The following is a 21,630-nucleotide window of genomic DNA, read 5'->3' as shown; positions in this document are numbered from 1 at the left end:
TTCAATTCCTGGTCAGGGCACATGCCTGGGTTGTAGGCTCAATCCCCAGTAGCGGGCGAGCAGGAGGCAGCTGATTGATAATTGTTTCTCATCATTGATGTTTCGATCTCTCTCTCCCTCTCCCTCTCTCTGAAATCAATAAAAACTTTTTTTTTTTAGAAAAAGGAATAGTACATTTACACAATGGAATACTACTCGTCTGTAAAAAGTTACCTGGAGAGTAACATGCTAAGTGAAATAAGTCAGTTAGAGAAAGATAGATACTATATGATTTCACTTATATGTGGTATCTAATGAACAAAATAAACTAACAAAATAGAAACAGACTCATAAATACAGAGAACAGACTAACCGCTGTCAGAGGAGGGTGGGGTTGGAGAGCTGGGTGAAAAAAGGTGAAGGGATAAAGCAAAAAAACCCTAAAAACAGACTCATAGACACAGACAGCAGTATGGCAATTACCAGAGGGAAAGAGGTGTCAGGGGAGAGAAAAGGGGATAAAGGGTGATGGAAGGAGACTTGACTTGGGGTGGTGAACACACAATACAGATGATGTCTTATAGAACTGTACACCTGAAACATATAGTTTTATTAGTGAATGTCATCCTAATAAATTTAATTTAAAAAAGGCTAACAGTGTGCCTTAATGAAAATAAAAAGAATTTGTTGTTAGAGAAGCTGTTACTCTGCTTGATTTCTCAAGTTGAGATGCTGGGAAGTGGCATGTACGATTCTCCCTAATCCATGACTGTAGCTGTCATTTTGGGTCAAGCGTGTGGGTGGCTGTATTATCAGGCCTTTTGTGGTAATTCAATTAGCACAGTGGCTGGAACATCAGCTTAGGGCTCAAAAAAATAACATTAGTATTCAGGACATGAACTATCATTGTTTTCATCAGTGAAAGCTCTTATTAAATAAACACATTTTGAAAAATGTACAATGAGCAAATAAAGAAGGCAATTTTAAGTATTTTTGTGTGACAGTGACGTTTGTTCTATTATTAGCCTGTTTCTGGAATATGGGCTTTCATTGTGTGGCCATTAAAGGACTCATCAAGCTTTAATATCTGCGTGGGGCCCATGGTCCGTGGCTGCCATCTGGCTCTGCCTCAGGCTGGGTGATAATTATTTCATGTGCACTCCCAGGTCCTCCTCCCTACCTTTACTGACTCTGCTATTCCTTTCCTCCAGCTTTCTGTCTTCTGACTCTGTTCTCTGGGCCAGGATGTGGAATACCTGACCTTATTCTGTTAGGGGAGGAAAATATTCATTAACACTGGTTTTTGGGTTTTCCCTTCCCCTTGACGACATTGGTTAGGTCTCAGAGCGTTTTCCACGGTGCAGGCACCATCTGTCTAATCTGGGACTCCTATTTCTGACTCGTGGCTGGACAGGCAAGAGGCCTCTTCTGGATGTCAGGCAGCTTCCTAATCTGGTTCCACTGCATCACACCTACGTGCTTTTTTTTTTCCAGGTCAAAATCTTTTTTCTGAGCTGTGCGCTTTGAGTCTCTGAATCTGAATTACAACCTCTTTGAATACCTCAAGCCACAATTTCTCTTTTCTTTTAACCCCTTTGCCTTTCAAAGAAATGAAATAAGATTTTTTAAATTACTCACAAATACCTATTGTTGTATATGTTACCCAGCAGGAGAGGGCAGGGGAAGATGTGTACAGCCTTGGTGGAGGTTCCTGACTTGATAAAGATTCAATCTAGGACAGAAGAGAAGAAGAACAAATAATGATGACCTTCAGCAGAATGGGGTAACTACTGAATTAGTGGCTCAGAAAGTTGGTGTCAGAGAAGATGTGGAGGGAGAAGGAAGCTTTTTGGGGCAGTGGTGTTTGGGGAACACAGTGGAGACACATATTTAAGTTGTTAAGATGGAGAGAGGAGAGTATTGGAGGATATTGAGTTCTTGTGTTTAGGAGAATCAAGGACTCCTGGGTGAGAATCCAGGGCTGAAAGGCCTGATGGAATGGTGGAAGGCCTAGTCTACGGCCCAAATGGACCTTTAGAAGAGCGCGAGAGAAAGCCTTTTTGATGTTTAAGAAATGACAGGTAGGCATTGAAATGCAGAGTAGATCAGAAGATTAAGGTGGAGCAATTAGGAGATTATTGAAGTGTTACATCTGCTAAGAGGGAATTCTAGAACTGGGGTAGAGAGAATTCTATAGATTTGCAGGGACAAGGAAAGTTCACTTTGATGCTTTGAGTCTGGACAGCAGGGAGAATGTTACTATCAGAATTTCAATAGAGAAGTGGGGTGTGGCAGTTCAGTCATGGGTGAGAGGGTGAGGTCTGTTTTACATGCCGCTTTGTGGTGATGTGAGGTGCTCAAGAGGAAATGCTCAGCTGCCAGCTGTAAATGTGAGGCTGGAGGGATGCCTGGGGGAAGGACCAGCAGGTTGAAAATGTAGGGCTACCTGCTTGGAGTTTGTACTTAAATGGACAAAGTGTAGAAGGTGGAGGAAGAGCACCAGATAGGTGAGCTCAGGGAGAGTTAGAAGAAGGGAGTGGTTGGTAGGTCAAGCTTCACAGTTTCGAGGAGGGTGAAGTCATCATCCTTGGGAAGCCTTCCAGATTAACCCATTTTCTCCTGCCTCCCACTCATTCTGTCACACCCAACTCTTCTCGGGTTTTGCCTAAACAAAGATTTTCAATGTGTTATGATTGGCTGCCTGCCCATGTTACCTCCCTCTGAACTACAGTTCTAGGTATGGAGAGCAGAATCCAGGTATAACCCAAACTCAGGAGCCTCATAGAACCCAGACTCATTAGTCCCTGATGCTTGCTTTACTGGAGAGAAATGATCCAGAGTATTGAGAGGAATCTTAGAAATCTCACCCAATCAAGGCAGATTACATATGTTTGGCCCATGACCATTTTCTATACCAGGAGTTTTCTTTCTCCAAAAATGCAGATTATTTCATTTTGGAACTCTTTTTAAAAATATATATATTTTATTGGTTCTATACAGAGAAGAAGGGAGAGGGAATAGAGAGTTAGAAACATCGATCAGCTGCTTCCTGCACACCCCCCACTGGGGATGCGCCCGCAACCAAGGTACATGCCCTTGACTGGAACCAAACCTGGGACCCTTGAATCCCCAGGCCAATGCTCTATCCACTGAGCCAAACCAGCCAGGGCTTGGAACTCTTTATTATGGTAGAAAGTTGTTTCATGTAGTGAGTCCCAAATCTGCAGTTAAACAAACTGTGTGTTTTAATGTGTAGACTGTGCTATAGAGAGTCTCAAGATCTATTTGTGTGATGTATTTAGGAAAACCAGTTTTGTAGGAACATAGCAGAAGCTCTTGTAGCATTAATAAAGTGACAATCTGGTGGTGTTATATTACTTTTACTCAAAAAAATTCAGCTTTGTGGAGGTAGAGTTGACAACTAAAATGGTAAGATATTTGTTTTTTCTTCTTGCCAAATGTAGCTTTTAAGCTTTTTTGTTGTATTTTTGATGTATCTGGTTCTAAACATTAAAAAATAAAGCACAGTATTCCCAGGGTTGCAGTTTATCCCTCTGCAGTATCAAGAACATGCCAGCAGGTCCATCCCCGCTGTCTCAAAAGGTAGTATTTTCTTCCTCGTTATGGCCGAATAGTATTCCATTGTGTAAATGTACCACCGCTGTTTTATCCACTCATCTACTGATGGACACTGAGCTGCTTCCAGATCTTGCTAAGTGAAATAAGCCAGTCAGAGAAAGACAAGTACCATATGATTTCACTCACATGTGGAATTTAATGAACAAACTGAATTAACAAGAAAAATCGAGACAGACTCATAGACAGAGAGTAGGCAGACAGCTCTGGTGGTGGTAGGGGGATGTTGGGTGGGGTCGAGATTGAGCAAAAAGGAAAAAAATAGAAGAAAGATTGCATGGCCTTGGTGAACAGCATGGTGATTGGGGGAGGGAGGTGGGTGGAGGTGGAAGAGGGTATGGGGGGATAAATGGTGATGAAAAATAAAATAAATAATAATAAAAAAAGAACATGTCAGCAGGCTGGGTGCAGGTGGGCAAGGGGGAGATGGGGACATCTGTAACAGTGTCAACAACAACAACAATAAAAATAAGAACCAAAGTATTTAGAGCTGTGAGGAGATGAGTGATTATTTAGTCTAAATTCTTTTTTCTTGTGAGGAAATCAAGACTCATAAGATTCCTAGGTACTTAACACTAGAACAGTGTTTACCTGAGACCATCCTTAGCAAGGCTCAGTAGGGGCGCTTCTGGAAAATGTGGACTTCCAGGTGCCAATCTAGCATATGAATCAGGATCTCTTAGACTCAGAGGAAGGCCTGGGACCTTTATTGTTTACAAGCATTGCAGGTGACTCTTCTACATTCTAAATTCTGAGTCAACAAGTGAGAGTCCTTCCTGAGGGCAGGAGTTGTGCTGGGCCTTGAGGATACAAGGAAGAAACTCCCGTAGTTTCAAACTGGCATGCCTACTGGGTCAGTCAGGTGGGTGGAAGCCGATGGGTTTGTCACTATATGGAGAGGGTGTTACTTCAGAGCGGCCAGTCGTCTACTCAAGGGCAGACAGCTGTGCTATGAGGTAATGCATACCCAGCATTGCCAGAGCATTTCTTTTTTAAAGAGAAGCTAGCAATCTACATCTTTATTTTCTATTTCCCAACTTCAGCATACTGTGTGGACCAAACAAAACAGACCTACAGGTTGGAGTCAGCCTTTAAACTGGATCTCTCCTTTAGGAATGTAGGCCAGTAGGGTAGCCAGGAATGAGAATATACTTTTGCCATACAGTGATGGGAACGTCATGGGTAGACAAGAGTAGAAGGTGCGGGGGGAGGGGGGGGGGGCGGGGGCAGAGGGAGCCATCAACACTGCTTGAGCGAGGTCAGGCAGACTTTCTGAAGGCCACCAATATTTATTGGGGGGAAAATAAATTCATTCATTCAATGGGTAGAGTCCTTCCCCTGTTATCGAGAGAACACGCATATCTGTGTTTTTATGTCTCAAAATTAGAAAGTTTGTTATACTAAGTTGTTTTAGGAAAACTGATTTCTTAACCATTCGGCTGTAGGGACTGCAGTTAATTTACAGCAGGAGTTAATGTGGAGGTGTTGTAAGCCTGTCTCCCAGGACCCGCTTTGAAACCATTTAAGGAAAGTGATTTTGAAAAAAGGCCATAAATACACTTTAGAAAACTTAGTGTTGTGGAATTATTTAGATACGATGCAAAGATGACACATTTAAAACAAACATAGATGCAAATATATAAAAGAAATACTATAATTTAATAGTAAGACTTTCTGTGTGTGAGGTAGAGGGGCTGGAAATTCCATTTGCCAAATTTAGACCAATCCCTATAAAATGATGTATAACTTTTTAGGGGGGTAGGCACATGGAGTACAGAAATTACTTTAATAGCATAACTTATATTGAACTTCTTTTCTGTATGGGGTATGAGATGCGATTGCAGGCCTTTTGTGGCCTTTAAAAGGCATCTGTATTGAATTTGAATAAAATGCATACAGTTCTGCCCTAACTGGTTTGGCTCAGTGGATAGAGCATCGGCCTGCAGACTCAGGGGTCCCAGGTTCGTTTCTGGTCAAGGGCATGTACCTTGGTTGCGGGCACATACCCAGTGGGGAGTGTGCAGGAAGCAGCTGATCGATGTTTCTCTCTCATTGATGTTTCTAACTCTCTATCCCTCTCCCTTCCTCTCTGTAAAGAATCTATAAAATATATATTTTAAAAAATGCATACAATTCTAAGTTTACAATTCATTGAGGTATTTAGAACATGTTTATTGAGATATGATTCACATACCACTTAATTCACTCTTTTGAAGTGTACAATTCATTGGTTTTAGTATATTCACATAGTTGTGCAACCATCACTGCTGTCTAATTTCAAAACATTTTCATCACCTCAAAAAAAAAACCCACTATGCAGGGGTCCTCAAACTACGGCCCACGGGCCACATGCAAATACAAATATTGTATTTGTTCCTGTTTTGTTTTTTTACTTCAAAATAAGATATGTGCAGTGTGCATAGGAATTTGTTCATAGTTTTTTTTTAAAAACTATAGTCCGACCCTCCAACGGTCTGAGGGACAGTGAACTGGCCCCCTGCTTAAAAAGTTTGAGGACCCCTGCACTATAGCCATTAGCCGTCACTCCCCATTCTTGCCTTTCCCTAACCTGTGGAAAGCAGAAATCTGCCTTCTGTTTCTACAGATTTGCCTATTCTGGGCATTTCACATGAATGGAATTATATAATATATGGTCTTCTGTGTCAGGCTTCTTTCACTTAGCCTCAAGTTTTCAAGGTTCATCCATGTTGTAGCATGTATTATTATTTCCATTTTATGTCTGAATGGTATTCCATTGTATAGTTATACCACATTTTGTTTATTTATCAGTGGATGAACTTTGGGTTGTTTTTATTTTTTGATTAATATGAGTAATGCTGCTATGAACATTCATGTATAAATGTTTGTGTGGGTGTATGTTTTTATTTCTCGTGGTTATATACCTAAGATTAGAATTGTAACTCTTCTTTGCTACCTAGAAATTCATTGTTGAATGGAAGGAAGGCTGATGAGTGGTTATCAACAGGACTGCATTGTCAGTTTGCAGTAGAAATCCATCAAGAATCATTTAGGGCACTCCTGTGTTATAGGTTGCCTCAACTTCATTCCTTAATACCAAACTTAGACTGGAGGGTTAAGCATATCTGAGGTATCAGGGTTGTAACTATCAATTTGAAGTTCATATAAAATAAGTAGTGGCTCTCACTTGTAATATAGATATACTGCTTCCCAAAATGAATGTTTCCCATAGTGATGACTCCCACAGTAATTCACAGAGAGATAAGCAGGTAATTGTTGAGACTTGCTAATCTGTGTGAGACATTTCTGCAAAAAACAATGACACCTCTTGACTCTTGAGAACCCATGATTATGTTAAGCATTTGAACTATATTTAAAATATCCTGATAATGGATGTTCACATCTATGTGTGCCTTGTGTGCTAGTTATTTAAAAACTTCTTGATCTAGAAAAAAAAAATAATTTATGCCCAGATTAGGCCTTTGTTACACTGTTTTCCCTTGGAATATTTTCCCTGTTGTCTGCAACAGCATACACTGGAGTATGAACCCGTATTTATTGTCTATAGATGTGCGTTAGATTTCACCCTGTATAAGTAGTTTTTGTGATTGTTAGCCGAACAAAGTGTAGCTTAACACTTGAGCACATTTTTGAGTGTGATGTTTTCAGTGAACTTAACTAGCTTCCAATAGGGCTCAGGTTGTCTTGGATTTCATGTCTAGATGAAACCTGGCATGTACATTATAACCCTGGAGCAAATCTTCCTTTCTTCCCTTTGTTTTATTTAGTTCTTTCCAGTTTGTTTTTCATTCCTGGCTTATTAATAATTGTGGTTTAGCAAAAATAATTTGAGACTGGAAGCTAAAAGTTGGTAATGGTATAGGGAAGTGGCCACTTCTGGACCAGAAGTTATGTTTAAACTCTGTGTTTTGTGTGTGTGTGTGTGTGTGAGTGTGTGTGTGTGTGTCCCCTCCCTCAAATCTCAGTGTGGTTGACATTTGAGCTAATGATGATTGAGTGAGAATTTTGAATGTTTATAAAGACAGTTGGCTTATAATTATCCAGGTATACAACTGAGAGCTTTGCATTTTGCTCTTTGTTTTTCCTTCCTGGCTGTGTAAGGACTTGCATGCCCTTCCCAAGAGAAGGTGAAGTGGAAGATGTAATTTACACTAGACATTGAGATGAAGGGCTCAGTGGTGCTGGAAGGGGGGTGGTGGTGCAGGAAGAATGTTTAGATTGTCCACCACTGTGAGACTTTTGGGATTCCATTTAGAATTCAGCGATCTGTGCAATTCTGATGACCACTATCTTGGAATCTGTGAGTTGGCTTTGGTTTAGCTATCAAGTGATATTAGTATTGGCAAACATAGCCCTATTGTACTCTGGGGTATTATGTAGTACAATGCCAAATTTTAAGAGAGGCCAGTGACTTGAGAATTCTGCCACTTAGAGCAATGTTATACACTAATTTGCTGATTATAAGGTAACCAAGAACATGCTGTAATTCAGAGGGTTAACCATATTTTTGAGAGATGCTTAGGCTTCAAATGCCATTTTGACCAAACATTTCAAAACAGGGTTAGACTTTTAAAGAGGAATTTTTAAGTATTCTTACATCTTTTTATATTCCAGTTGCCAAATATCATACCAGGTACGGGCATAGCAGTTTTCATTACATTATTTTGGAATGAATGAATAAATGAATACTTCCTTAATATCTTCTATAAAAGTAGGACAGATTACTTAAAAGGAAAGTTGAATTTTAGCATATTCTTTAGCCTGGAAAAACTTGCATGTAGCAATCAATAGTAGTGAGAGCTCTTTAAAGATTTTGTCTAAGAATATTCCCTTTCAAAAAGGTGTATAACTAGAGTAACATGTTTCCACAAACTCTTGTCTGTTTTTGTTGTTGAGCTATGGACAAAGCTAGGATGAGTTCACTCCTGTGCAGTCGAAGGCTACTTTAATAAAGTGATTTCAGGAACTGAGGGAGGTTCTTCCATCAGAACACAGTCAATCCTCCATCCCCTCTTACTCCTGAAATTTAACCATCATTTTTGTCTTCTTAGTTTTGTGTTCCCTTGGTTAGATATTTGTAGTGCAAATGTTCATAGGAAGAGTAATTAGATTTAACATAAGTGATTAGTATGTGTAAACCACATTTCAGCCCATGAGAAGTTGGGTAAAACATCCTGCCCACCCAGAGTAAGTAGTATAGACTCAGATGCCCAGAGCATAGGGAGGTAGGTTGCTAATTTCATTGTAGAGTTCACTCTGTGCTTTCACAGACACTTTCATTTGATGCTCAATACTTGTATGTAGGGAGCTACTAGTAGTTACTGACATGGTCTTAGCTCAAGCAACTGTATTGCAATTCATTTTCCTCCTGTATAAATGGGTAAGAGCTCCTACCACATGGGGTTGCTATGAAGATTAAGATAGATTCTGCACAAGTAAAGAGTAAGTGTTGGTTGTCATAATCTGGGTTCCTGTTTTATAGTTGAGGAAACTGAGGCCTGGAGAAGTTGGGAGACTTGTGTCTATTACCCAAGGAAGGAGTCTGATACTTTTGTTTTAGCTTTTCTGACTCCAAGTTCCTTTAAAAAAAATAAATATATTGTTATTGATTTCTGAGAAGAAGGAAGAGGGAGAGAGAGAGATAGAAACATAAATGATGAGAGAGAATCATTGATTAGCTGTCTCCTGCACGCCCCACATTGGGGGTTGAACCCGCAACCCAGGCATATGCCTTGACTGGGAATTAAACCTTGACCTTCTGATTCTAAGGTTGATGCTCAACCACTGAGCAATACTGGCCGGGCCAACTTCCTTTTTTTAGTTTTATTTTTAGCCCATTCCTGTGGGAGGAACTGGCTTCTCTACCATCATGAATGACTTTTTCAATAATTTCACTCTGGGAAAGGAAAGAGCTAGGAGGTGGACATTTGTTCTATTTAAATTATGTTTAGTTTTTACCTGGTGTTTTTGACTGTGTGCCATAATCCTTGCATTTGTAAGTTTTTGGCATGAGTGCTCAAGGAGATCTGTCAGAGATATTGCAGCATAAATAGTGTTAGAGACGTTTCATGGAATTCACTGTAAAAATTGGTCCTGTTTTGTGGAATCATAGTGATCATATAATGGTTGCTTCAAAAATGAGGTTTAATGGAGGAAAGGAGAAAGGGGTGTTTTAAATTCATCGCCAGTTTTAGAGACTGCCTGAAAAGACCCAGCATCTTGAAGTGTGCTGGCCCCGGGGCTCCTCGCTGCAGAAACAATGCCTCTTTCATTTACTACCGGTTAATAATGGCGGATTTTGTAATCAAAGAAAACCTGATCATTTCAAGAGAAACGTCAAAAGTGCTTTATTCAAAGTAATGTCCATTGCTAGATACACATTTCCCCATCGTTCAGGTAATTTGTGGATACCGTCCCAACAGAACTTTTCTTGTTTTGAGGCAAACCATTCAGAGACCCTATTTTCCACTTCTTCGTATGTTTTGAAGTGCTGCTCAGGAAGTGCGTGTGCCATCGATGGGAACAAGTGGTCATCTGAAGGAGCAAGGTCTGGTGAATACAGCGGGTGGGTTAATACTTCCCAGACAAGATCTTTTAACGTGTCTTTAACTGGTTTTGAAGTGTGTGATGGTGCGTCATCATGAAGCAAAATTACTTTGCCATGTCTTCTGGCACTTTCTGGTCGTTTTACTATCAAAGCGTGGTTCCAATTGATTATTTGTTGTCGGTAGCGATCAGTATCAATGGTTTCACTTGGTTTTAGAAGCTCATAATACACCATACCTTCCTGATCCCACCAAATGCAGAGCATTGTCTTCTTTCTGAATCGATTTGGCCTTGCAGTCGATGTTGGTGGTTGACCTGGATCAACCCATGATTTTGTGCATCTGGGATTCTCAAAATAAATCCACTTTTCATCGCCAGTCACAATTCGATGCAAAAAAGACTTTCTCTCATGCCATTGAAGCAACATGTTACTGATGACTTTTCGGTTTTCCATTTGTCTTTCATTCAGTTGATGTGGCACCCATTTTCCTTCCTTTAAAATCTTTCCCATTGCTTGTAAACGATCGGCAATTGTTTGCTGAGCAACGTTTAATCTTTCTGCAAGTTGTTTTGAGTTTGACACTCATCTTTATCCAGTACTAGTAATGCTTGTAATTGTTGGTCTTCAAACTTTTTCGGTTGACCTGGGCATTCTTTGTCTTTCACATTGCAATCATCACTTTTAAAGTGTTTAAACCAGCTTTCACAAGTATCTTGAGATGGAGCATGTTCACCATAAGCTTCCTGAAGTATATGATAATTTTTTCTTCAAAATAAAGTAATGAATTGAAACTTCCTGCAAATGCTCTTTTTTTTTTTTTTGGCACGAAATTCGACATTTTTAAGCATAAAAATATCTATGATGTTAACACCTTCAGCAAATTTGACATGAAGTTTTGAAGCTTGCTGTCCATACAACAAAATAGCATACATATCAAATCGCATATATATAAACATATGTGTAACACCATCTATTGAAAAAAATCCACATTATTAACTGGTACACCTAGTAAATGCTGACATGTTGAATGGAAAATTAAGGCAGAGCCAGTTTTGGGGAGTTGTTTCATGAAGGGGTACCTGTGTTCCACAGTGGCTTCTGATGGTAAATGTTCTTTGTGTTTGTGTTGCATTATTTATGTTGAAATAAATGATAGGCAAGATGATCATGGTATGCATGTGTCTTAAATATCATGGTCCAGTAGCTGATCAATCAATAAGTAAACTTAATTTGGAACCAACTTTGAGCCCCTTGGAAGCTCGTAGCCTAGTTTTTGTCGCCAAACATCTCTTCTCTTTTGAAACAGTTTAAATGGGCACTGGTTTTGCACTGTGATTCCCACAAAAATATGGTAGAGAGTGCTTTTGGGATTCTAGATGTCTTTAAAATGACTGCTTAACAGGAATTGAAAAATTTAAACAAGATGAGTGCCTGCTGACTTGCATTAGTGGGTGTTTTGCTGATAACCCGTCTGGTATGAAGTGGTCTTCGAGATGTTCCCAGAATGTCTGGGATTTAAATCATGTTGATTATGTGGTCAGAATTGGAACTGAGAGATGCAGCTTTAGAGAAACTTGCTGCTTATATTGGTGGGAAATCTCATCCAGCGAGAGGATTAAAATAAAACCATAAACAAAAAAGGGTGTGATGCTAATTCCCATTTGTTTACTAAATTAATACTTCTCATAGGAGAAGCAATGGCTATTTTGAAATTTGTGGTCTTGGCACTTATTGCCTATATATTTATGTAGCTGATATTTTCTTTCACAAAATATGCCTTTTAAAAGCTTCCTATCAAGGGCTTCTCCAGAGGCTACAGGTGGTAGGACAGGTTTGGCAGCCTTGATTGTGTAAGATGTGTTTTCCACACGCTGCTCCGCCCTTAATATGCTTGGGAAAGTAATTATAGCTTCCCAGGAAGAGTCCTTGGCCTTGTAAGTTTCTTAGCTTTCTTTCCAACAGGACGACTCATCAGCACCCAGGGCTGCACGGCTGGAAGAAGCAGAAGCCCTGAATATAGTGTGTAGTCTTCTTCATCTTCTTCTTTTTTTGAAAGGGTCAAATATTTTCACGTATCATTTGTGTATTGTGAAGTGGGTTGGGCAAATATTTCTTTCCCTTTAAAAGTAGGGGATGGAGCAGTGACTTATCAGAAGTTCGTAGCCCAACTGGCGTGGCTCACTGGTTGAGCATCGACCTATGAACCAGGAGGTCACGGCTTGATTCCTGGTCATGGCACATGCTCAGGTTGCAGGCTCGATCCCCAATGTGGGGTGTGCAGGAGGCAGCCGATCAATGATTCTCTCTCATCATTTATGTTTCTATCTCTCTCCTTCTCCCTTCCTCTCTGGGAAAAAAAAGTCTGTAGAGTAAGATTTGTTCAGGATTGAATCGCAGGTCTCATCTGATGTACGTCTCAGGTGGTAATGATTTCACTTAATTGTATTAAAAACTATGGAAAGGGACAAGGAAGAGGAAAATAGCCAAGTTTTTTTTTTTTAATAGCCAAGTTTTTATAGAAGGCAAGGTGTGGCTCTTGACTACATAGTGATTACTCCTGTTGGTGTTGACTTTTGATAACTCAAGTGGGAAACACGTGGTCTAGAGTTCCTGTGACTCACCTCATTACATAAAATGTGTCACACCTCAAATAACATTCTAATGAGTAAGGCTCAGAATTATTGAAAACGCAGTGAGTAATTGTTAGGTTAGAACTACTAGACAAACACTTGTTCTCTGAAAATTCTTAAATTTCGTTCAGTATTTTGAATTCTTCTTAAAATAAAGATGGGTTCACATTTTAAAGCATGATTTAATTTTTTTTGGAGCAAACTGTCTTCACTATATTTTGAGATCCTTTATAGATCTCTATAATTTTTATAGTTTTCAGGACACAGAAGGTAGTCTAGTGGATTTTTATCCTTTAGATATAAGAGACACAGAAAATTGACCTAAATCTGATGGATTCTGACCTCTCTTGCATGTTGTTTTAAAAAATATTAATTGTATATCTATGACACAGGAAACACCTGTGGTTGTTACAGAATGTTAATAATAAAAAATAAACATTGATATTAGCTATAATTCTACCACTTAGAAATAATTATTTAATATTTATTTATATAATGCATACTTATAGAGTTATAGTAATTGGGATCCTGCTCATGTATTATTTAGTGAATTGCTTTATAACTAATATATAAAGGGTTCTTTACAAGTAAATCTACTTTCATAACATGAGCTTAAATTTCATGCAAACTTCTGTTTTACAGTTATATCATAATGTAATCAGTGTCTTATTGTTGGGCATTCAGGCAGTTTGTAATTGTTGCTATTATACTCAGTGCTGTGAAGCAGTCCTTCTTATGTCTTGTTCTCTTGTTGTCATGGTGTATATTCCTAGATCTGGACATAATATGTCTGGAAGAAGCATATTCAATACTTCAGATACATATCACAAATTGCCTTCTAGAATTGTGGTATCATTTTATATAACCTTTGCTATTGTACAGAACATGCCAGATTCCCATGAACTCACAATATAGGCTGTTATTTAAAAATCTTTGTTTACTTTTTATAGTCTTCTTTATAAACAGTATAAATTGGTCTGGTATTATAGCATAATTATTTAGATTTGGTAAGTATAAATGTATAAGAGTACATTAATATTTTGATATCTTGAGGAGGGTGGTCTAAATATACTATGGCTTTGACTTTCTAGAGTTTTTTTGGGGAAAATGAAACTTTCTGGATAGTTGGGTTTTCTGAATAGCTCTGTAAATTCCATTATTTCTATTTTATCAATTAATATTCTGATTATATGGTACAGAGGTATTCCTTTGAGGGTTAATTATTGGAGTGTGTTGTCAGAGTGTTACCTTGAAGGTCAATACATGTAATGAGGTTAAGCATATACTGCAGTTAACTACCCTCAGCTATTTGATTGCACAGTATCCTGATCTTTACAAGCTAATAAGTAGGTGATATTTTCCTTGTTTCAGATCAGTAGACTGGAGTTCAGAGAGGTTATTTAACTTGCTTAAGATCACACAGCTATTAGGTAATGAAAGTGGGATTTGAATATACTTTTGCCTGAGTTGAGCCCTTTCTCTTTCCATTTTGTCACTTGCTACACTCTGCCCTTTGGATTGGACCATTCAGTGTTGTTGACTTACTCTTTACTGCTCTCCATGTGTTTGTAGGACATAGCTCTTTTTATCTTCTAAACCACTGCTTCTAATCTACATTGATTTGGAAAAATAATTGCTAGATCGTTTCACAGTAGGGCAATTAAGTATTGGTGGCTCTCAGTGGCTTTCCTATGACTAGAGAAAATGGACTTTGATGTTCCTGGGCTCTTTTATGCTTTTTTGGCTTTGGGTAGGAGTTCCCAAAAAAATTAGATATCACTATGTTTTCACTAGTTGGGATCAATGCTCATCCTGAGTTTGTATTGGATCTGTTTGGGGAAAATAAGAGTTTGTGCTACACAGATTACCTGAGATAATCCATGGGCCACTCAAGGTTATCTCCCCCCAAACATACCATTCTGTTTGCATTCACTGTGCTTTTAAACTTTGTCTTTTACTTATGCGGCTGTGAACTTCTTGAGGGAAGAATCTCCCGCCATATACAGGATGCTCCTGCTTTTCCGTGTGTCACCTCCTAGCCTTGGCTTCTGTCCATATTTATAGAACCATCTCGTGAGAAACTAACTTTAGTTCTAAAATTACCCATTGTTTTGTCGGTTAACAGGTAGTATGTCTAGCTTAGAGCTATGTTGGGCATTGTGGAAAAGATGCAGAAGACATAATAGGGATTCTAGGTGGACAGTAAAGCTAGCAGTGGTGAATAAGAACAGAGGGGCACTGTGGCTCACCTAGGATTTAAGATGAATTACTTCCCAAAACAATCCCCAAGATTATATTTCTTCCTGAAGTGGCAGGTGGAACAAGGACTCCTGCTAGCAGATGGTGGTTCTCTTGCCCACACCCTTAGCTGGGGATCCAGTCCCAAGAGTTGTTCTTGGAGCAGTTTTCCCCCACTGTTTTCTCTGCTACTGCTTCCCCTATGGAACTCCCTTCCCTTCCATCTCCCCTATCCGCAAGAGACAGAATCTGGAGAGATTTTCACAGCAGTTTTACTAAGAACATTGATGGTGGTAACCTTAGGTGGCCTGCTCATATATAAGAGTCTTAAGTGGGGAATTGTCTGCTTGAAATTCTTACCGTCTACCCTCTCTATCTTTTGTCTCTCAGTTTAGGATTTAACAGTCTTCTCCCTCGTATGTTTTAGTAAATAGCTCTTTACACAGACCATTTCATGAATACATTTAAGGAGAGTCAGGCCCTTTGCTATTTATCTTTGTAATGAAATGTGAGGAATTTAAGGATGGAATTGAAGTTAATTATGTGCATATATAGTTGGTGTTTCAAGTTTATTTACTTTTAGTAAAATAGATCACCCATAGATTTTTAAATACAAAATATGTTCAAAATTTAGCTTCCAACTTTTATTATCCATAAAATGGTTACATTACAGAAAATGCTCATTGTGTTTTTTTTTTCTGTTTATATTTTTTCATACTAAAGTGGTTAACCTCTCTCTTTGTAACATGGAACCTCATATAATTTCTTTTGTGGAACAGCTTTTGATATATGCACATCCTTCAATGATAATAATAGATGCATATCACTTAATCTGAATTTGACTTGTGTCTTATTCCTGGTTAAAAAAAAATTAATACCCAAATCTGTCTTTCAGGCAGTAACAGAGAAGAATTTTGAAACAAAGGATTTTCGAGCCTCTCTAGAGAATGGTGTTCTGTTGTGTGAGTAAGTATATACAGCATTTACAAACAATTTAAAAGCAAAGGTGTGTGTGTGTATGTGCATGTTATGAAGTATGTCTACTTTCACTCCCTTCTCCATGGCTAGCTACAGTAGTCACAGATATGTTTTCTTGGTAACAAGTGAGATTTGATCCCTGCAAATTGACACCCCATAGTTCCAGACAGTAAGAAGGGGTTATCACTCTCTGTATCTAAAGATAGCATTGGTGAAATATATATTATTTTAAATTAGTAAACAAGAAAGATTCTATTATTGCTTGATGGGCCAGTAGGGATGGGTGGTTGAGGAGAAAGCCTTATTACATTGTACCAGCTGTCACTTACTCAGATTATTTTAATGTATGTAATTGCCTGTATTAGAAGTTTGTATAAAACTTTTTTCTTTTATCCATAAATAGTGATGATTGTAGAACAAAGCTAGGCAGTAGCAAATGTTTCTTCTAAGCTGTAAGTGGAGTCATTACATCACCACAATCAATTTGAGTCATGGGCCATTCATTTAATTAACAGATATTGAGAATCACATCCTAGGCTTTGGTTGTCTTTAAGTAAAGTAGTCTTGTGCCACGATTGATGGTATGAGGCCTACACTGTGTGTTTAGTGTAATGGTTTGTTCCTCAATGGATGTGTAGTACAGTTAGCTTGGTATGTGACCTTTGGGGGTAAGGGGCAGTTCGGCCTATGAGATGTAAGGATGAACGTGTGAGGGTACAGGTTGCAGAAGTGAGTCAATAAATTATAAGAATGTACTTGAGTATGTACTCGCAGCTTTGAAAGCATTTAAGTATTTCAATGTAGACACTTACTGCATAGGTATTGATGGAATCTGTCCACAAATAAGCATTGGGAGTGTATGTGTTTTCACTTAGATGATTTTGATTATTCTTCTAAAGGAAGTTTGTTTTCAGCAAACAGAAGAAGTCAAAGGGTGTAGGTTTGATTCCTTGCTCCATTACTTTTGGACATTTGAGTAAGTAACTTAACATCCGAGCCTTATTTTCTCACCTGTAAAGTGGAGGTCAGGATATCTAATCTGCCTACTTTACAGGGTTGCAAAGTTCCATATGATATATGGACCTTAATAGGTTTTTGTAAACTATCAAACTGTGTAGAAATACATAGGTTGGTGGACATGTAGATGACAATCTGATTTTATCAGCTCTGTTGATGGGTGTTTGAACTTCTTTAGAGCAATATTATTAAATTAAGCCATATCAAGTTTTTGCTATTCAACCATCTGTGACCTATAGAAATGTCACTTTCATGTGGTTCCAGCTGATATGTTGTAGGATATGAAGAAGGGCCACTGGAAAGTTTCAGGGATGCATCTGAACCTCTTCTGATGTCACATTCTGAATTGTTGCCAAATAGTGTTAGACTAATTTTAGTAGGTGATATGGTCAGCCCCATTGGTCACAGATAGGAAATTACTTTATTTGGATTTGAAAACTATGATTTAAACTAGAGCCCCGGTGCACAAAAATCATGCATGGGGGTGTGTGTGTCCCTCAGCCCAGCCTGCACCCTCTCCAATCTGGGACCCCTCTCACAATCCAGGATTGCTGGCTCCCAACCACTCGCCTGCCTGCCTGCCTAATTGCCCCTAACCACTTCTGCCTGCCAGCCTAATAACCCCCTAACCACTCCCCTGCCAACCTAATTGACGCCTAACTGCTCCCCTGCCAGCCCGATTGCCCCTAACTGCCCTCCCCTGCTGGCCTTGTCACCCCCAACTGCCCTCCCCTACCAGCCTGGTTGCCCCCAACTGCCCTCCCCTGCAGGCCTGGTCACTCCCAACTAATCTCCCCTGCCGGCCTGGCCACCCCCAACTGTCCTCCCCTGCTGGCCTGGTCACCCCCTACTGTCCTCCCCTGCAGGCCTGGTCACCCCCAACTGTCCTCTCCTGCAGACCTGGTCACCCCCAACTGCCCTCCCCTGCAGGCCTGGTTCCCCCCCCCCCCCCCTCCCAACTACTCTCCCCTGCAGGCCTTGTCCCTCCCAACTGCCCTCCCCTGCTGGCCTGGTCACCCCTAACTGCCCTCTCCTGCAGGCCTGGTTGCCCCCAACTGCCCTTCCCTGCTGGCCTGATTGCCCACAACTGCCCTCCCCAGCTGGCCTTCTTGTGGCGGTTATCTTGTGTCCACATGGGGGCGGCCATCTTTGACCACAGGGGGGCGGCCATCTTTGACCACGGGGGGCGGCCATCTTGTGTTGGAGTGATGGTCAATTTGCATATTACCTCTTTATTATATGGGATGTGTTCTATTGTGTTCAGAACATGAAAGGACAAAAATGATTGTTAGAAAGATGCATGTGATCTGAAAACTAATTTGCTATGAGTATAGACTAGCGATTTTCAACCTTTTCATTTCATGGCACACATATACTAATCACCAATATTCCGCAGGACAACAAAAAAATACTTTTGCCAACCTGACCAAAAAATAAGTATAATTTTGATTCATTCACACTGTACGGCTATTGTTGTGTTGGCTTTTGTCATTTTCTCATTTGACAATCTAAGGGAAAAGAGGTCAGTGCCCCTGACTAAATAGTCAGGTATTGTATGTTTTAAAAATTATTGTGGCACACTGACATTGAAGTCGCTGGTATAGACTATTTAGTGGTTCACAGCCAAATAACTTTGATGTCAATTGTAAGCCCCACAAGACAGGATAGGAGTTAGGCAGGTTTATGTAGGAAGTGTGCCTATGAGTTATGGAATTGTTTTCAGACATATGACGGCATATAGTCCAAATAGGTAATGTTTTCAAAGAAGTCACTTTGTGGTTATATACTTCCAGTGATGAACTATTATTCAAAATATTTTTAGAGAATTCCCCCCCATTTGGGGCATTGCTTCCATAACTATGTCATTAAACATACTGGATAGTGATGCTGTTTTTTTTTATTATTTAAAATGCAATTTAGGCACCAGCCTGGGGTCTGAGTGACTTGGGGTGATTTCTGAAAACTATATCCAACCTATTTCTAGTGAGAATATTCAGAGTTGATGAAAAACTATTTTGACCACAAGCAGTATTTTTAGAATAAATATATAAGTTCTACCTTAATGATCACAGCAAACATTCTGATGAATGTTTAGAGACATAATGGCTTTTGACCTGGAGAGCATTATGTTAAGTGATAAGCCAGTCAGAGAAAGACAAGTACCATGTGATTTCACTCATATGTGGAATCTAAGGAACAAAATGAACTAACAGGCAACACAGAGACAGACTCAGATGTAGAGCAGGCTGACAGCTGGGGATGGGGGTGTTTGGAGGGCTGAGGTTTGTGGTGGAGGGAATGAGGAAAAAAGAAAAAAAAGAGCAACAACTCATAGACAGACAACAGTGTGGTGATTGCTGGGGTAGGGTGAATGGGAAAGGTGGAGGAGGGTTTACGGGCGATAAATGGTCATGGAAGGAGACTTGACTTGGGGTGGTGAACACACAATACAGTATACAGATGATGTGTTGTGGAATTATGCACCTGTAAACTGTACAATTTTGTTAACCAGTACCACCCCAATAAATTAAATAAAAATGAAAAAAAGTCACTTTAATTCACAACTTCCAAAAGCTCATTCTTAGATTGTTTCCTAATTGAAATAACACCAATTTGAGGTATGGTGCATTACCATGTAAGTCTAATCAATCTGTTTAGTACCTAGTATTCTTTAAGTGAATGTTTTTCAAAAGGCGCGTAAGTAAACATTCAGCTGCGATAATCAGCAATTGTAGTTTCTGTGGAACACTGCATGATATTTGTATTAAAATAATCTTTCTCTTAATTGTGAGTCACATGTATAGCCATTGGTTAATGGAGATAATATTAATCTAAAAGGTGTAGTGTTAGAAAAAAAGTCCAGGTGACTATTCTGTATAAATCCGAAACTGAAGAAAACTTACCTGGTTGGCCTGTTAGCAGGCATTCCTCTGTTTGATCACAGCTACCTGAGTTATAATGCCTGCAAGGAAAGCAAAATCAGTTGCTCAGAAGCTTGATATTAAAAGCCCAGACTTTTAAATTAATGGTAAATCTTGTAAGCTGTATGTCTTTGAGGACTTTTTATTAGAGCTCTTTCTGGCTTTGAATTTCCTGAGAACAGTTGCTTCCATATGGCTCTCCAGCATAAATATTGACCCTGATCCATATGACAGCCATTGAAATTTAAGTAATAAAAACTATTTTTTCTTAAAGTAATATAAACTTTGATGTTTCCGTATTATTTGATAACCTAATAGTACATAAACAAAGATACAAGTGTTCAATTTCATATAGATAATTAACAAATTTAAACTGCTTTTTTTTTCATGGCAGTATTTTATGGTTATCATCTGTATGCTTTCTTTTTCAGCTTCATGGTCAATCTCCCCTCCCCCCCCCCCGCCCCCATAATTTTATATCTATATGTAGCAAGAACGTCATTCAAAAAAGAGTAGTATAAAAGTTGAAGGTGAGCTTGGAAAACATTAATTTTAAAAATTACTTCTGCTAAGGCAGTTGCACTGTACAGGCTCATTGCCAATTTTGTAGAAGTCTTTTATATTGTGGCCTCAGACTTGAAGGTAGAAAGCTTATGTATGTTTTATGAACCTGCATGTACTGTCTACAGGGCTTTCTCACCCTAAACGTAAGTTACCAAAAGGAGAACTTACAAGATTTCAGTGATGGGGCCTCTGAGAAATAGATGAGAATGATGGTGTACTAAAAATTAAAGGTAGAAATGGATGTACTCAGTTTATGTGATATAAATAATTTATATCAAAGTTGATCGGCAGAAAGTTATTGAAGTAGGTTTTTGATGTAATGAAGGCTCTCATGTGAACAACACTGTGTTGGCTGTAAAATGATGAAAGTTTGGGGATTCTGTTCAGTGCAATGAGAAAGAAATTAAATAAGGGGAATGAATACTGTAAAAAGGAGAAATAGACTGTATCACATAAATTAAAAGTAGAGTAATTGCCTTATATGAAACTTAGTCTCTAGAATTTTTATATAGTAACACTAATCAGAATATTACCTGGATAAAAGTAATAATATATAGCAGAACATCATTAAAAAAAGTACTATATCAAGTTGATAAAGTTTATCAAGTGATAAAGTTTTGAACATTGTTTAGAGAAACATGTTGGGCTTTTATTTATTTTATTTATTTTTATTTTATTTTATTTTTTTTTGCAAAAGCAGAAGGTCCTTTTATTGGGGGCGCCAACCCGACTCTGCTCCCGGCCGGCCCACCGACCAGAACAGAGTGCTGGGCTTTTATTTTTATATGTAGGAAAAATGGTTAGTTACAAGATTTAAGAAATAGGATAATAAACTACATTTCTGTATAAGGTAATAGATATAAAAATTAATTTATAGTTTCAATCTAATATCTATATAAAATGTCAAATTTTCTTAGAAAAAGAATTAACATTTATGTAGAATAATAGACAAATGAGAATAAGAAAAATTCTAAAAATAAAATGTTTGTGGAATGAGTCTAATCTAATATTAGAACATATGATAAAGCACAACAAAACACGGTATTTAATAATTATGAGTTGCTTTATAAATGTACATATGAATGTGAGAGCAAGGTCCAGAAATACATTATTTTACATA

At 38.8% G+C, this 21,630-nt stretch overlaps 1 protein-coding gene across 8 annotated transcripts in view; it reads left to right on the top strand.

Moving 5' to 3' along the window:
* Positions 1 to 21,630, top strand: part of LMO7 (LIM domain 7) — a 217,928-nt gene that overhangs the window by 59,264 nt on the left and 137,034 nt on the right. For all 8 annotated transcript variants that reach the window (XM_070408919.1, XM_070408921.1, XM_070408920.1 and 5 more), the window contains exon 2: positions 15,926 to 15,996. In XM_070408919.1, coding sequence (XP_070265020.1) covers positions 15,926 to 15,996 — 71 coding nt within the window. The remainder of the gene's footprint in view (positions 1 to 15,925; positions 15,997 to 21,630) is intronic.

The sequence above is a fragment of the Myotis yumanensis genome, unplaced genomic scaffold, assembly GCF_028538775.1.
Source record: "Myotis yumanensis isolate MYYU_CA2020_CCGP unplaced genomic scaffold, mMyoYum1.0.hap1 SCAF_3, whole genome shotgun sequence".
Classification (NCBI taxonomy): domain Eukaryota; kingdom Metazoa; phylum Chordata; class Mammalia; order Chiroptera; family Vespertilionidae; genus Myotis; species Myotis yumanensis.
This window is presented reverse-complemented; position numbering and strand designations above follow the sequence as displayed.